At 41.9% G+C, this 16,342-nt stretch overlaps 1 protein-coding gene across 3 annotated transcripts in view; it reads left to right on the plus strand.

The window, feature by feature from the left end:
* Window positions 1-16,342, plus strand: part of TPK1 (thiamin pyrophosphokinase 1) — a 352,935-nt gene that overhangs the window by 260,847 nt on the left and 75,746 nt on the right. For all 3 annotated transcript variants that reach the window (XM_058655023.1, XM_058655024.1, XM_058655025.1), the window contains one exon: window positions 9,256-9,367. In XM_058655023.1, coding sequence (XP_058511006.1) covers window positions 9,256-9,367 — 112 coding nt within the window. The remainder of the gene's footprint in view (window positions 1-9,255; window positions 9,368-16,342) is intronic.

Here is a 16,342-nt window from a genome sequence, read left to right on the forward strand (position 1 = left end):
GTTAGGACTTGTTTTTTGCTTTTTTGTTTTTTGTTTTTTGTTCTTTGTTTTTGTTTTTTTTAACATACTGGTTACTCAAAACCATGTCAATTCCATAATATTGCAAATTGCTGTTGATGTTATATTGGGACTCTTAATTGACTGTGATGATATTATACCACCTCTGACTTCAGACCAGAAATGGTCTCCCCAAGAAACTGTTCAACCCATCTGGACAATAAGTAGCTGGACTCCATGCTTGGTATATGTTTGCAAGGAAAGAATCTTGATTGAATTTGAACTGTAATACTGCATCAAGGTGGAGGAATCCACCAGGGGGGAGGGGAGAGGGAGGGGGAGGGGGATTCGTAAAGCCTATGAAACTGTCACATAATGCTAAATATTAATAAAAGAAAAAAAATGACTAGGGAAATGTATGAAGTTTTTTTTTTTTTAACAAAAAGGAGAGAAGGTAAGAGAATATTTGTTCAAATTAAGCTAAGAGAAATTAATGGAAAACAGTAAATGAATCAGCAGCTGTAATGTTAGTGCTTAACGCTATATTCCTGGCATATTAGATGAATTCGCTCTGATGATAATGTAATGTAATCCTCATTTTATATACTACACTTTATAACGTGTATGTTGAGTGCCACTGACAAGTTTTATAATGATTGATTGTTAGATTGGTCTCAGTGTCCAGTTAATTAAATGTTTTCTAGATAAAGACCTATTCTGTCTGGACTCCCTTCCATTCCTCTCGATGCTCTTTCTATGCCAAGTTTGGTAAAAGACTTTTCAAAGCATATTGGAATCTGCTCCATAGTTTTAACTTGTATTCTAGTTAGCCAATCAAATATTTACGAGAATGCATAATGTGACCCTTTCACTGTTCCATAAATCCCACCAAAAAATGGCATTTTGCTTTCCAAAACTGTGATGATGTTTAAGGAATAAAATAAGAATGCATTTGAAAAATTCAGCACAATAGCAAAATTCCACACTATGTTATATAAATAATTACAGATCGTTGCGCTTTGCAGGAAGTGGGCCATCTCGGCTAGCAGGGATACAAGGGGTTTCCTTGAGGAAGGCCAGCTTGCCTGTGGCCTTGCATTGGCTCTGGATTAAAGGTGCAGCAGTGGTGGAGGAGCAAACGGCAGAAAATGGACAAGCTGATCCTACACTACGACAGGTGCAAGAACACTGAGCTGAAGTAATGTGAAAGCTCAAAATATATCTTTCAGTGTAAACCTATCGTGTTTCCACTGTTAGAAATGCATACTTCTGGGATAAGAGTTATCTTTAGAAGTCATTGTTGAAAATGTCTGTGTCTTTTGGAGCCGTGAAGAGCAGGTTTTTGACAATTTAGTGTGAGAACACTCACCAGATGGTTCTGTCTGACTGGAATGAAAAGAAGCATAAAGACAGTGTGCAATGCATTGTAAGAAAGCCCAAGTATAGAGTTAATAGAAAGTAAAAAAACAGATATCAGCTTCATCAGTTTATTGTGAAATATCCCAGTATAAGGAGATTAAAAAGTCATTAATTTCCTATCATAACAGTATCTTACTATCTCTAATAGTGGAATATATTTTACAAGTATTTTTGAGTTTTGAATAAACCAGACTAGCCTAACTCTAAGTAATAAGGCTTCCCTTTTTTTTTAATAACTATCTAATACTGTCATTAACCTTGTAATAGAAAAATAAGGCTAGCTCATGTCAGAAATTATATAGTTGCAGCCTGAAATTATTGAATAATTTTTCAAAGCAAAAATCATGCTTTTTTAAAAAAAATCAGATCAGTGAAATTTTTTGAAAGTGAAACTATTAAACCAAAATACCATAGTTGTAAATGTTTATGCAAAGTAATTACTATCCCAACTCAACATTTGCCTAGTGGATTTCATGAATTAAAGACTCCATGAGAAACTAGGAGGTGTTATTTGTGGACAAAAGTGATTTTCTCATCAAGAAGTAGACAAAACATTCTCTGAAGGAAAAAAGGATCTTTCTTACAATTGAGTGCAGTATTGTTGTGTGTGTGTGTATGATGGTGGTTTGTTACACAACTACCTAAAACAGTCAACCTACTGTCCTGCCAGCTGATTTCCAATAGCCGCATCTGAGAACTTAGCAAATTTTCAATCTTATTTGGTCCAGGGAAGTGGTTTTCCGTGGGAATCGCTTTGGAAAATGTTCTAACGCAATTTGAACTCTCCAAGGTAACTGAAGATATTCGTGCATTTCGAAAAAGAAGTACCTAAGTTAAAAATATTTATAACTTGGGTTCATTACAGACTATTTCCAATAATCCCAATACACTTGTATTTTATATTTTGCATTTGTGGAGCAGAATCAAAGAAAACAGACAAGTCCTCTTGCACTAAAGTCTTACAACTACAAGCTCACTGGGGAGACCGTTTCTCTAATGCCCACTTGCAGGTACATGAGCATTGAAAGCATGTGAATATACTAGTGCTAAAGTCCACTTGTGCGGGAGATCAGGAAGCGTACTGTGAGCATACTGTAAGCGTACTGCAGAGCCCTCCTTCTCTTCTTTCACTGTTCTGTCCTATTCTGCAGGGTATTCAAGTTCTTGCAGTGTTTGTTGATAAATGTTTAAAGCACCTGACAAACTAACCCAAGATGAGCTGCCTGTATGTTAACCTTGTTTAACCAGCCTTCAGTGGTGTCGCATTCATCTAGGGTCCACTTTGTGCACTGGCGGTTTTAGCTGCAATTAGCTACCGAATGTAGATTCAGCACTGAATGCAACTGATGAATTGCTTTTTAATCTTACACACTGTCAAGAGCATCTGCCCATTCAATCTTTTAAACTAAACAGAAAATACAAATATGCTACTCCTGTGTTCAGTGCGGGAGAATGAGCTGCGTAATTTGCTGCTTACTTCGTAAGGTCTGCACTAAGATAGTTTAGTACAAAACTTGGCAGAGTTATTGGGTTGAAGGACATGAGGATGTAAACAGAATTCTGGTGAGTCTATGTTGGCAAAATCTCGAGGAACCTTTAATCTCTTTCCCTCAGTATGTCATAGTCATTTGCATAGAGGAATATACAAAACACAGTGACAGTGATCTTTGACCGCTGTCTGTACATACATTTTGCTCTAGCTTGACATCACAGTCCACGGAAAGTGACTCCATACCACGATCTGTCATTAAAATAATCCTGTGATTTTCAACACATGTGACAGCCACCACCTTTGCTGCCTTCCAGTAACCTGCAAGTCTCTGGCCTTATTCATGTTGTTAGGTAGGTTTAAATAACTCCAATTGGAAAAGCAAGCTCTCCGTGGTAGATTTTTGTTCTTTCTTTAGTCTGTGGAGCTGCTTTTGACTTCAAAGGGTTACCTTTGCTCAGAGACGAAGCCAGAATGGGAACCTGTGCAATGATTCATGAGGGTAGATAGAAGTGAATGATTAGTTTATGTGCCTCTAGTCTCCACTAATGACATAAATCCTCAGAGGAGTTTTTTTTAATGTCAGGCTGTATGCCTGCCCATGTCAGATCTCATATAGGCTAGCATATATTATACACTGAGAAATCTAAGGAATGAACAGAAATTCCTTGGTACAGCTGTTCATTTATTAAAGACATGACACGGACTCCGGGATGCGGGAGGAAAGCGTAATATTGTCCTTTAACCCCCAAAAGCAAGATTTGTGCACTTCACACACAAAGACAACTCACACAGGGTGAAAGCTTTTTGGAATGAGAGGGTGGAGGAAATGTGAAGTGATGGGAGGTTCAGACCTACCCTTGACTTCTAAAATCCACAAAGTAGTTTTATTTCCAGATGGAAAATGTTAGGGTCTGCTGAGTCTGAAAATAATGAGGAAGGCAATGAATATATAGCAAGACTAGATGAGAAAGCTTACTACTTATCATTTAAATCAGTGGATTTTATAACAGCCATCCTCTCCCTGGGATAATAACCTTAACATGTATATACGTTGTTTCCTCTGCATTATGTGATACAAATTGAAGAATCTTCTCTTAGGGGATTAATACCCACAAGTTGAAGAATAATTCCTTATTTGCTTCATCATTCTTTACTGAAGTCAGCTGGAGTCTTCAAACATACCACACTAATGCACTCAGCCAGCCACTGCCACACTGTTAAGCAGGCTCCAACTCCAAAGGGAACACAAAGTGGCATCAGTAAAGACCGAAAATGTTCACACACTTAAAATGAGACAGCCACCTGTCTAGTGAGTCTGTCATGCTGAAGCCTTCCATGAGCAGGTTGCCTGGTCTGAGCAATTGTTACAGAGAGGGGACAGGAAAGGATACAGGAGCCATATTGCTCCCGTGTCTTGGCTTTCTTGCTTTCCTTTACTCTCTGCCACCAGAGGACTGGGGGCTGCTCAGACCTCCTCTGATGTCGTGCATTTTCAGATAAGGATGCCCAGAGTAGAGTCCTAAGCAGGAGACCAGGCAGGGTCCACCTTCACGAGCAGTCAGCACCAGTGCCGAACTCTCAGGGACTCTGAAGTGCTCCAAGGATCCCTCTCATCAGTTCCTTTCTTTATATAAAAAAAGGGCTGTTGTGACTCCTTTGGAATTTATTTAAGGGTGCTATGTTTGACATCCAAGGACGATCATTTGTGTCATAGCTAGTGTCTCAATCTTTAGAGAACATGGCTTCTTTTTTAAGTTACTTTTATTATTGTTACGTAGTTGAGAGGGATGTTTGCCCATGTAGGCTCTGTTTAGGGTTGTGAGGGTCAGGTGTGGAGGAAGGTAGACAGAACACATGTTTCAGTTTTTGTGTTTCCCTCTCCTGTGACCACAAGGGACAAGGGAAAAGAGGGCTACTCCTTGCTGTGAAAATACAACACCCAGGAATGGAGGGTGGTCCTTTTATCATGCCTTAGAGAAACCAACGCAGGGAAGATTGTTCTGAGGGTGTTACTTGAGTCGTTTAAATAGCCCTGAAACCTTGTGGGTTTCCTTGTTCCAGGAAGGAGGAAACCCCTCCCCCCCCCCCAAGGTCTGCTCATTGAGAAAGTCTACCTTAGTGCCTCCACAGACCTAAGAACCTGTGGCACACCTTGACCAGGCAAGTGCTGCAACCTGTTCTACTTTCCAACCCCTGATGAGGCAGTCAGTACCCCTTGCAGGCCCAGTTGAGCTGGCTGTCATGTCCCCTGTGTGTATCTGAGCATGCTGCCCACTACACAGGCATCAGCAACTGAGGAGGCCCAGTCCATGCACTCTAAGGGCAGACCACACATCCTGTGTTTTTTCCCCCTGTGGCCAGGGTCTGAGTCCATTGGCCCAACTGGGGATTCCCTCAAAATATCTCACCTGGGGTGACCTCAGACTTGACTCTTGTGCAGCCAGCGCAGGGTCAGGAACTAGTCCCAGAGAGCATTGTTTCTATGGTGGAGGATGGTGTGGAAAAACAAAACTCAAACTTGTGTAGCAAGCTACTCAATGTAAATCTTTTGTTACAGATGGAGCAGTGGCTGCGGGCAGTTGGGGGCAGAGAGAAGCTATCCAGTGAAAGCTAGGAGCTCATGCCTTGCAGTACCAACTGACTTTTAGGGGTTACTGTTGCTGAAAATCAGCTCTATGTGTCTCCTTCTATGACCCCTTTCATCTGGTGTAGGATTCAAACCCACCATTGATGTCAGTCCCATTTAAGGGATGAGGAACTGAAAGGTCATCAGAAGACAGACTTGATTTCTCAGAACAGTTGAGGTGTGTCCCACCACCCCCTGCCCTACAAGCAGCTCACCTCCATTAAGTGATGAACCAATATTGATAGGTTTATGCAATAATCCATGATTGGCATTAGTGTTCTCTCTCCATGTTGTACATTCTGTAAGTTTGGGAAAAGGCATCACGTCAAATCTTCACCACTAATATGTCACCTAGATGAGTTGTTCTGCCATAAAAAACCTCATGTTGCATGCGTCTGTCTCTGTCTGTCTTGTCTCATAAATGAATGACAAGATCCTAGCATCTGTCCCCACAGCTTTGCAGGGGATGCACCACCTATGGACTTGACACTTGTTTATCTTCCAATTTCCAGCACAACTTTATTTTTCCCATTTTTTGGACAATCTTTACATAGTTAATTAGAGCACAAAGTTTCAAGGGCTACAGGAAAGTGGGTAAGACTATTATTTCCACATTTTTTTTTGTGGCTGTATCTGGGGCAAAGAGGGAGTCAAAGGGAGAAGCCCCACCCAGTCTCCCACCTATCCCAGGTCCCTGATGTGGGGTATGCTCCGAGGGTCTTGCTCAAGTGGTTTTGATAGTTCAAAAATTATGAATTGCTGTCAATATCGTCATTCCAAGCACAATGAGGTCACTCAGAATCCGCTGATTGACATAGTCCACCTAGAGTCTCCACTTGCCCAGTTTTTCACTGCCAACATATGGCTGGGGTAGTTGACTGATGTGTTCTGTCCTCTGTTGTGATGCCAGGTATCTTCTGCAAATTCTGATAGGCTGCCATATCTTCCATGTACAGCTGGTTATACTCTCCACTGCTCCATCTGAGCCTCTGAGGAGGCTTGGCTGTGGCACTTGGACTCCTTGGCAGACCATGGGTTTGGAGTCTGGCAGTTCGATTGGGGAAATCCCAAAAGAAACGTTGTCTGAGGTGTTCCCAGACCAGATTCTTATATGTACTTGCAAGTACAGGGCCCAGCACAGTCCATCGCCCCAATCAGCTGGTGTTTGCAATTGCTGGGTCAGTTCTGTTTCCAGCCTGTCTTCCCCTGGAAACAATGGGTGTTGCAGTCCAGCATGATTCTGCCCACTTCACACTCATCCCTCACATAAACCAGTGGGAGCTACAGCCTAGTTGGGGCGACTCCCAATAACCCCCACCAGGCCTGCCCCCTGCCCTGGTTCTCCTGCTTGCCAGTATGTGCAGCAGACTAGTCCAGTCTGTCCCACATCCCATTCAGCTCTCATACATGTCAATGGGCATTGAAGCCAAGTGCAACGTAACCAGCTCCACTGTCCAGCCCACACACATGCTGTTGGTTGCCTTTCTGTCTAGCCACCCCTGCCCCTGTCCTGGTTTTCATGTTCTCCAGTGGGAGTGATAACCCAAGAGGGAGAAGCCCACTATCTCCCTTCTAGGCCACTCCCACTCCCAGATTATGCACTCTCCAGGTGGTTCTGGAGTTTAACTTGACAGATTTAGCCTCCAGTATCAGCCCCTGCCAGCTGATGCTGTGGCAAAGCCCAACCAACCCTCACCCACTCTAATTTTTGCTTGCACCAGTCGGAACAGTCAACCAAACCTGACTTTTCCATAATCCAGCTCATATGAGGCCCACAGGTGTTGTAGCTCTGCCTGGCCTGGTCTGGTCTGCCCCCATCCCAACTCATTCTCTCCAGTGGGAGTGGTTGTCCAGTAGGGGAGCCCACATTCCCCCTGCCGGCTCTGCCCCGTCCCTCCCTGGTTCTCACATGTGCTGTTTGAGCGCTGCGGCCACATCTGGTACAGGTCATCTCACCTTGGCATTCTGTAATGTGCACTGTGTTTTTTCGTTCGTTTGTTTGTTTGCGACTAAACCTGGCCCAACCCACACTCAGTTCCGGTGCTTGGCTTCACCAGTGGGTGATGTGAACTAGTTCAGCCTCGTCTGTCCAGCACAACTTTAATTCCTCAGGGAATCACTTGCTTACCCTCTGCCCCAACTTGTCGTGTTGCTGAAGTGTTTGTTTTCTGTGCGTTTATTACAGTGTTTACGTATGTAGTTCTGTGATAGATAACTGGTGTCTGTCACTAACAAGGAGGTTCAGAAATGACAATGGCTACACGGATAAAGCTGGTTCAGCTCTCATTCTGCAGTTTCATGTCTAGCTCCACATCACCTGCGTTGTGTTACATACCACTATTGTCTGTGTCCCCGTCAATTACACATGCCTCTTTCCTCCCAGGGATTGATGAGTTCAAAATCTCATACTTCATGTAAAGTTCCTGTATTTAGTCCCTTTTAACTGAATTCATGACTTTCTAATTCAGTGATTGAATGGAAGTATTAAGCATACCCTGGGAATATGTAAATACATTAGGTACAGAGTAAGGCTCTGAACCAGCCTGTGTTAAGCTTCAAGGAGTAACACATACCCTAGACAATTATTTTACTAGCAAAGCAACTCTTTGGTACAGACGACAAGAGCCTGCTTCTACTGTGTCACTGTGTATTGGCAACAGAGTTCTCAGAAAACTACAACATAGAATGCAAGATGGATCCTTGGAATAAAAGCAAAATAAGTACCCAGGGAGACCCAAATGCCTTACTGTGGTCATTTATGCTGATCATACTTAAGACACTATTTTATCAAATTGGAATACATCCAGCATTGATTTATGAAACATTTATTTTATCCTGCTGTGGAACATCCGTATACCTTGGTGTTTTCCTATAAGGTTTTGAGATACCTTGTTAAAAACTGAGCTTACTGTAAACATAGTGAAAATAAATGGAAGACCATTGCTTTGGGGAACAAGGGGGATATTCAAGTACTCTATTTAAAAAGAAAAAAAGGAGGTGGGGAGAAATCCCAGTACCTATGAAACTGTATTACATAATACAATGTAATCAATGAATAAAAAAAAAAAAGAAAAAAAAGGCATATTGTTACCTTGGTTGAACAGTGTAGTTAATTCTGACCTGACAAATTTAAATGTGGTGAATTTCACTGGTTTTCATAACCAGAGTGAAAGAAGTCTTTGAGGAAAATCATGTACTATTTGGTACAGGTACTTCTAGCCAATCTGTGCTAGTGGTAGATCATATTAATCACTGAATTGAAATTGAAACTGAATTCTGAAATTACAAACTTAATATGTAAACATTTTATCCATGTTTGAACAAGTGTTGATTAAGACCTGAGAAATCTGTATCCCAAAGTGCTTCAGCTAGGTATACGGGATTGGCTTTGGCTTTGGAATTGATCCTTGCAATCTGTGGACAAGGTGAGAATCTTCTGGTCTCACTGTGGTCCTGGATCCACTTCACTGTGCAAGCTTGATTTTCTCCTGTGGAAAAATCTCATGAAATAAACCTCCACATAAACTTTCTTAGGATTAAATCAGGAGGAAGTTCTTAGGATCAGTTAGCACAAGGAATGTATGTTTATTGCTAGGATTGAGGCTATAACGCTGTGGAAATCCTAAAATGATATTTTGGCACCTGCCGTCGGCTCCTCAGTGCACATCGATGTTGTCTGCTCTCTTTCCTGCTCTTAATGACCGTTCTTTCTTTCCTCCAGGGAAAGCACAAGTTGCACGTAGACACTGGGAAGGAAGGGAACTGGTGTGGCCTCATTCCTGTTGGAAGCCCTTGCAACCAGGTTACAACAACAGGCCTGAAATGGAACCTCAGTAAGTGACGCCCTTCAAGAAAGGGGATTCTTCTTTTTGTCCTTTTTCCTCTTCAGAGTGTCTTCGGTACATACCTGAGAGTAAAACTGATGGACCATATGGTAGCTCTGTGTTTATGGAGGAACTGCCACACTATTTGCTAAGGTATCTGCATCATTTCACTTGCTACCAACTCTATATCAGTGTTCTGGTTTCTCTGCATCCTCACCAACACGTAGGACTATCTGCTTGTGGGTTGGTTGAATGTTGTTAGTCGGTGGCGAAGGCGGTAATTCATTGAAGCTTTGACTTGCGTTTCCCCAATTAGCAATATGCCACATGTCTTTTTTGGGTTTGGGAGACATTTGTTGTATCTTCCTTGACGAAATTTCTACCCAAGTCATTTTGCTCATACTTTAATTAGGTGAATCCCATTTATAAATTGAATTGTACCAGACCTTGCAAATTATGCTTCGAAGTACTTTATCAAATATGTGAATTGCACAATTCTCTCAGAGTCCCTAGCTTACGTTCTTATTTTTGGAAATGTGATACACTTGAATGTAGTCCATTTTTTTTCTGGATCTTACTTCTGATATATCTAAGAAGTTTGTTTAGGCCCTCTTCATGATTTTGTGTACTTGAAGCTTATTTTTTTTTCCTGGAGATGTAGCTATTCTTTTTTATTGGAAACTCAGATTTACAGAGAGAAGGAGAGACAGAGAGAAAGATCTTGCATCTATCTGCAGGTTCACTCGCCAAATGGCCACAGTAGCCAGAGCTGAGTCAGTGTGAAGCCAGCAGCCTCTTCTGGGTCTTCCAGGCAGGTGCCAGGTCCCATGACTTTGGGCCCTCCTCTGCTGCCCTCCCAGGCCACATGCAAGGAGCTGGAAGGGAAGTGGAGCGGCGGAACACAAACTGGCATCGATATGGGATCCTGGCACATACACGGTAAGGATTTAGCTGGGCCCAGATGTAGCTATTCTAACATAGCAAGTTGCTCTCAAAGTCCAATTTCAAGATATTGTAGGGTTTAGCTGTTCTTTTAAAATATAATTTTTCCCAGTAAACATACATTATTAGTTCCTAGTTATACCGAAATTCTGTTTGAAGAGAACTGAAATGAAGGAGGATATGGTCATAGAAAAATGCTGATTCCCAAACGTTCCTGCATTGTGGATCGCATCAGCTCTAGCCTCGTAAACAACAACTAAACCAAAGAGCTCTGACTGAATGAGAAAGGGATGATTCTCCTGATGGACCAATATTACTGAGATATTACAAATAAATCACAGAGCCATGTCATTCTGACAGGTAAAACTCCCACGAGGAAACACATTTTTTTTTTCCTGCAAAACATGAGAAGCCTTCAGAAGTTCATGAAAAATACATATTATGAAAAAAAAAATCATGCATGGACTTCAAAAATATATCCACCAAAATGAACTCGCCCTGTAATTCTACTTTTCCACAAACTTTTTAAAGTACTCTCATAAACATTTTGAAGATAAAAATATGTTTTCAAAAAAAAAAACCCTTTTATGAGCCATTGCTGAAACAATTAGGAAAAACTAGAGATATTTTGAAATGAGTGTCTGGGGAACTCATCAGAATTTGAAAGGCCTGTGAGAACTGATACCCTCCTGTGCATAGAAATATGACAGGCTTTGAAGCTGTTTAGCCCAAACTGGCATGAGCTCTCATTAGCAGCTTTTTGGAAAACATCCTAACCTAAGACAATTTAGAGTCCCCATGATTTCTAAGGACCCCATCTAGAAAAGAATCAAGTTCTGCCTGGATCTAGTACTGAGGACACCTTTCAGGGCCAGCACTGCGAAAGGAGAACTGAGCAAAGTCCAAGGGAACACTAGGCAGATGAACTGTGACTCGGCCTCCTTTGTCAGCCCATGATAAGGAGCCAAAGCCAAGCAGCATTTTTCTGCGTTCTTCCGGTTGCTTGCTTTTCGCAGCAGAACGCAAATCCTTGTTCTGTAGAACGAAGGCAACCTTTGGTATGATGGAAGTGGGACTCACCCTCCTTAATATTTTCTAAGTCTACATTAATGTAATAATCTGTTACTCCGGTATAGACCGCTGTGACTTTTGAAACAACTGTATTTGTCTACGATTCTGTGGCTATAAATAGCATGAAGCTGGTAGAGTTTGCAAAACAAGGAGATGAACCAGTAGTGCCTGAGTTGCCTGTGGTAAAAGTGCTAATTCATGCGGTCTTCTAAGTGATGGCTAAAATTAGCTCATGAAGAGGTAATACAGTGAGCCTGGTTGATGCCATGTTGACTGTGAAGGGGACAGTTTTGCTGCTCTGCTGGCACCACTGTCTGTGAAGAACACTGGGCAAAGTGACCGGGCCAACCTGGGCCTGGAGAAGGGGAAAGGGTAACTGACAGCCAGAGCCACCAACCTCTTGGGTCCACAAAAGTAAGTACCATCTGGTGGCTTTATGTCTCATCTCTACAGTGGAATCTATCTGTGATAAATTCGCAATATCTTACATTACATGGTGATCTTAAAACCAAAAGTGGCACTATTCAAGTAGTATTGGAGCTACCTTTCTTTGACCTGTATTTTCATTAGGCCTTGTCTAGTACCCAAACAGGTGGAGCTACAGTGTTGTCCCAAAGATAGTTGGATTTTCACTTTTGATAGATACACCACATGGTTGCTACACAGTGGGTGTTCCACGGTGCACTCTGCTCTCCCAGGAGAGCCTCCTCCCTGGCTGGGCTGCTTCCTCATCAATTGTTGGTGTGGTTAGAATGAATCAGTCTGTGAATGGGAGTGAAGAATTTCTTTGTGGTAGTGAGGGTGAGGATCTTTCTCTGGTTATGTTCCCTGCTGGTTTTTTTTTTTTTTTTTTTTCTCTCTGTGTTTTCTGCTGGGCTATTAGCCCTAAGAAGTTCTTCATTAATGATCTTTTTCATGGTTAAATTCTTTCATTTGTGTATTGTCCCTTTCCAATAATTTAAAATATGTAAGCAGATTTTTTTAAATATAAGAAATAGATTTAAATATTATGTGGTTAAGTTTGCCAAAAATGACCTAATTTAGTTGGACATTTTTTCTTGGAAAAAAGAATCTTTATGGATAATGGTATAAGTGGTGAATATGTCATAATGTTTCTCATATCATTCTACTTTGTCTCCAGTCGTCCAATTCTGCTGGTTACTATTTCTTTAATTCTACCTGCTACCTGTTAGCCTGTTTGATTCTTCAACATCTCATGTTTTATCCCTTAGAGGCAATGACTGAAGGTGTCCCAGGACACAGGTGAAGTTGCTCTGCCAGTGCCCTGGAGCACTATGCTGTGTAGCTTCAGGCTTTTCCTGAAGATCTTTCTAGTATAAATTCAAGGCACAAAGAACTGAAGCACTTCCCTGTTGTTATTGCTGGGATTGCTAACTCAACTTCCACTCAACTTTCCCAAGGGCATAAACTATGTACTGCTTGGCTCTGTTCTCAATGTGTGTGTCTTCTAGCTCATTTTTTGAAACCCTAATCCTTAATGGGTATTGAGAGGTGGTGCTTTGGAAGGTCCTTAGGTAAAGAGGGTGGAGGAATGCCTTTCTAAGAAAGAGACCTCTGACCCTTTCTTCCATGCTGAAGACACAGCAAAAAGATGCTATGAACCAAGAAAACAGCCCCTCCACCAGTCTGTGAGTCTTCCAGGCCCTTGACCTCAGGCTCCTTAGCCTCCAGTACTCCCCCCTGTGTCTAAGCTATCTGGGTGTTGACATTTCATCAGAGAGGCTCCAACAACCCGTGACACTACTAAACAGGTAGCGTCGGAGTTGGTGCTGTGGTGCACCTTAGAAGCTACCATTTGTAGTGCCAGCCTGAGTCCTGGCTACTCTGTCTCTGCTTCAGTTTTGTGCTAAGCTGGAAGAAGATGGCCTGATTGATTGTGTCCTTGCCATCTAACTAGAACAGGAAAGAAACCTTGGCTCCTGGCTTCGGCCTAACCCAGACCTGGTTGTTGGGACCATGTAGCAAATGATGTACCAGATGAAAGCGCGTTATCTTTCACGTGCCTGCTGTTTCCTATTCCTCTGGCTTGCTCATCCTTTTAAAGAGGTAGCCCTGAGTTGATACAGAAACTCAGTAACAATTCTCACTTTCTACATGTGTACTGTCTTGATTCTCACTTGTCTGAAAAGGCAACCTAGGTAAAAGATACCAGCTGGCGTTCCTAGCAAAACTACCCTGTGTTCCAGCTCATTTTGCATTGCAACCACTGAAAAGCTTTTTTTTTTTTTTTTTATTTTCATGAACTTGAAATGTGAGATATTTAGAGACCGTATCATATTGCCAGAATGGAAATCTCAGTGTCTTCCTGGTGTTGATGGATTTAATGTGTAGGTCAAGGGTGGCAGTAGAAAACCACCAAGGGGGGCCCAGCGGCATGGCCTAGCGGCTAAAGTCCTCACCTAGAATGCCCCGGGATCCCATATGGGCGCCAGTTCTAATCCCGGCAGCTCCACTTCCCATCCAGCTCCCTGCTTGTGGCCTGGGAAAGCAGTTGAGGACGGCCCAATGCATTGGGACCCTGCACCCACATGGGAGACCTGGAAGAGGTTCCTGGTTCCCGGCTTTGGATCGGCGCGCACCAGCCGTTGCGGCTCACTTGGGGAGTGAATCATCGGACGGAAGATCTTCCTCTCTGTCTCTCCTCCTCTGTGTATCTGACTTTGTAATAAAAATAAATCTTTAAAAAAAAAGAAAACCACCAAGGGAGGAAATCTCCAACAAAGATTCTGCCCCTTTTCTAGGAGCTACGAACATACTTTGAACTGACTCTATGCAAACAAGAAAATATGGAAACAAATTTTAAAAGATATTATAAATATCCTACAATGTGTGTTTTCACTTGTTCTAGAAATTCTTCCCCCCGCCCCCCACAAAAAAAGAAAAAAGGTATTATAAGTCCTAATCATTAGCCCTGGAGCTCTGGCCCTATTCTCACCTCCTCCAGTGTCCCACATGCTGGCTCTTGCCTCCCTGTGGCTTCTTCCTCTCTGTTTTCTGTCACTCTAATCAGCCATGTGCCATGCTCTAAATAATTCTGGAGCAAAGAATTCTGTTTGAAATTTTTGCGAAACTACCACACCTTTAAATTTCCTGTCTGCTAGGAGACATCTGCACATTTTGATTTAAAAATTTGTATACATGAAAAATGATAACTCAGAGTTAGCTTTTTGTTCCCAAATAATGCTAGATAATTTAGCTGTGTTAAAGTTGATATTCCAAATTGTGTCTGTGCAACTGAGGGTGTACTTTTCCTGTGGAATGTCAGCTTTTAATGTATACAATATCAGTTTTTAAATGTGTAGAGTCAACCCATCATGTGTGTTGCTATATGATGGTTACCACGGTAACGGAAGAGGGCGGAGTTTGCTTCCAGCCAAATCCAGAACTCTGGCAGGCCTCTCAGGCTGTGAAACCACCATTGCACCAATGAGGAACACAAACCCATATCCTCCCACCAAATAAGGATCCATGCAACCCCTGATTTCAGCTTCCGTGTCAAGGAGAGTTTAAAAAGACCCTTTCCCATCTCTTCCTGGCTCTTCTTCCTCTGTGGTCCTCTCCTTCACACCTGTCTTCCTGCCGCACAGGGAAGGGAAGCCCATGACCGTGGTTCCCTGAAATAAAAGCATCTAAATTATTTTTTATATATTAGGCTGAGTTATTCTTTCCCTGCGGTCGGCGAAACCAACAGTATATACTACATGCTCATATGACTGTGATGCCAGACATTTTGGGCTTAAAAAAAAAAAAAAGATTTTGGGCCCAGCTCCACTTCCCATCCAGCTCCCTGCTTGTGGCCTGGGAAAGCAGTTTTGGACGGCCCAATGCATTGGGACACTGCACCCGCGTGGGAGACCCAGAAGAGGTTCCAGGTTCCAGGTTTCGGATCGGCGCAGCATTGGCCCGTTGCGGCTCACTTGGGGAGTGAATCATGGGACGGAAGATCTTCCTCTCTGTCTCTCCTCCTCTGTGTATATCTGGCTGTAATAAAATGAATAAATCTTTAAAAAAAAGATTTTAATAACAATAATAATATTAACATTCATGCAATATGTTTTTATTTTTATGTTTTAACAATCATATACTGGGTCTCTGTGATAGCTTTAATCGTCCCCATTATTAGATAAGGAGAGATTTCCTAGTGCCAATTACTCTTTAACCCAAATACACAAGATTGGGGATTGATGCACTCAAACAATTTGAAGACACATTCAGTACTGCTTTTGTTTCCCTTTACAAATTGAAAGATTTCTTTGTAAAAATTTGTTGATTTTAAAAATATGCTAGAATGAATTTTGAATAAGAGGAACATTATTGTAGATAAGAAAGCAAAGTAGAGAGGAAAGAGGAGAAACTGGTTGAACTGAAAAATGATTAGGAAAAAAAACTTTGAGGTGCAGCGCTTTTATTCTTTCCTTTTGCTTAAGCAAAATATTAGAGTTGCTTTCCATTTGCCCTGGCCTCTTACTTATTACACTCATATTCAGATTGGAATTATGTATTCATTATTCCTTCTTTTGTGTGTTTTTTTTTTCAAAGAAACATAGAAATAAATGACAGAGGAAAGTAATGTCTTAGCATTGACTCAAAAAAGACTCAGATCTCCCAACCCAAGTGAAAGAAATTTGAAAGGAAAAAAACTGAGGAGAAAATAGTTTGAAAAGATTTCCACGTCTTTGAAACAAAATTGTAATAAATGTTTACAGGCATTATGGCTTTCTGCAGGAGTTCTCTCTGAAAATTTTTAAGTGCCAACCCAACAAGGGAACATTTCATGCACCTGTAAAATTACACTTGCTACTAATGCATTTTCAGTGAGAAATGCTCTTACTGCGCACTCCATTTTAATTCGCTGTCATTCCAGTTCCGTTGTCATAGTTTCTTGGCCACAGTCATACAGTCATAGCCACTTAGGGTGTAACCTCTTCTGAGACAGCACCGTTAATGTGT

The sequence above is a fragment of the Ochotona princeps genome, chromosome 25 (assembly GCF_030435755.1).
Source record: "Ochotona princeps isolate mOchPri1 chromosome 25, mOchPri1.hap1, whole genome shotgun sequence".
Lineage (NCBI taxonomy): Eukaryota > Metazoa > Chordata > Mammalia > Lagomorpha > Ochotonidae > Ochotona > Ochotona princeps.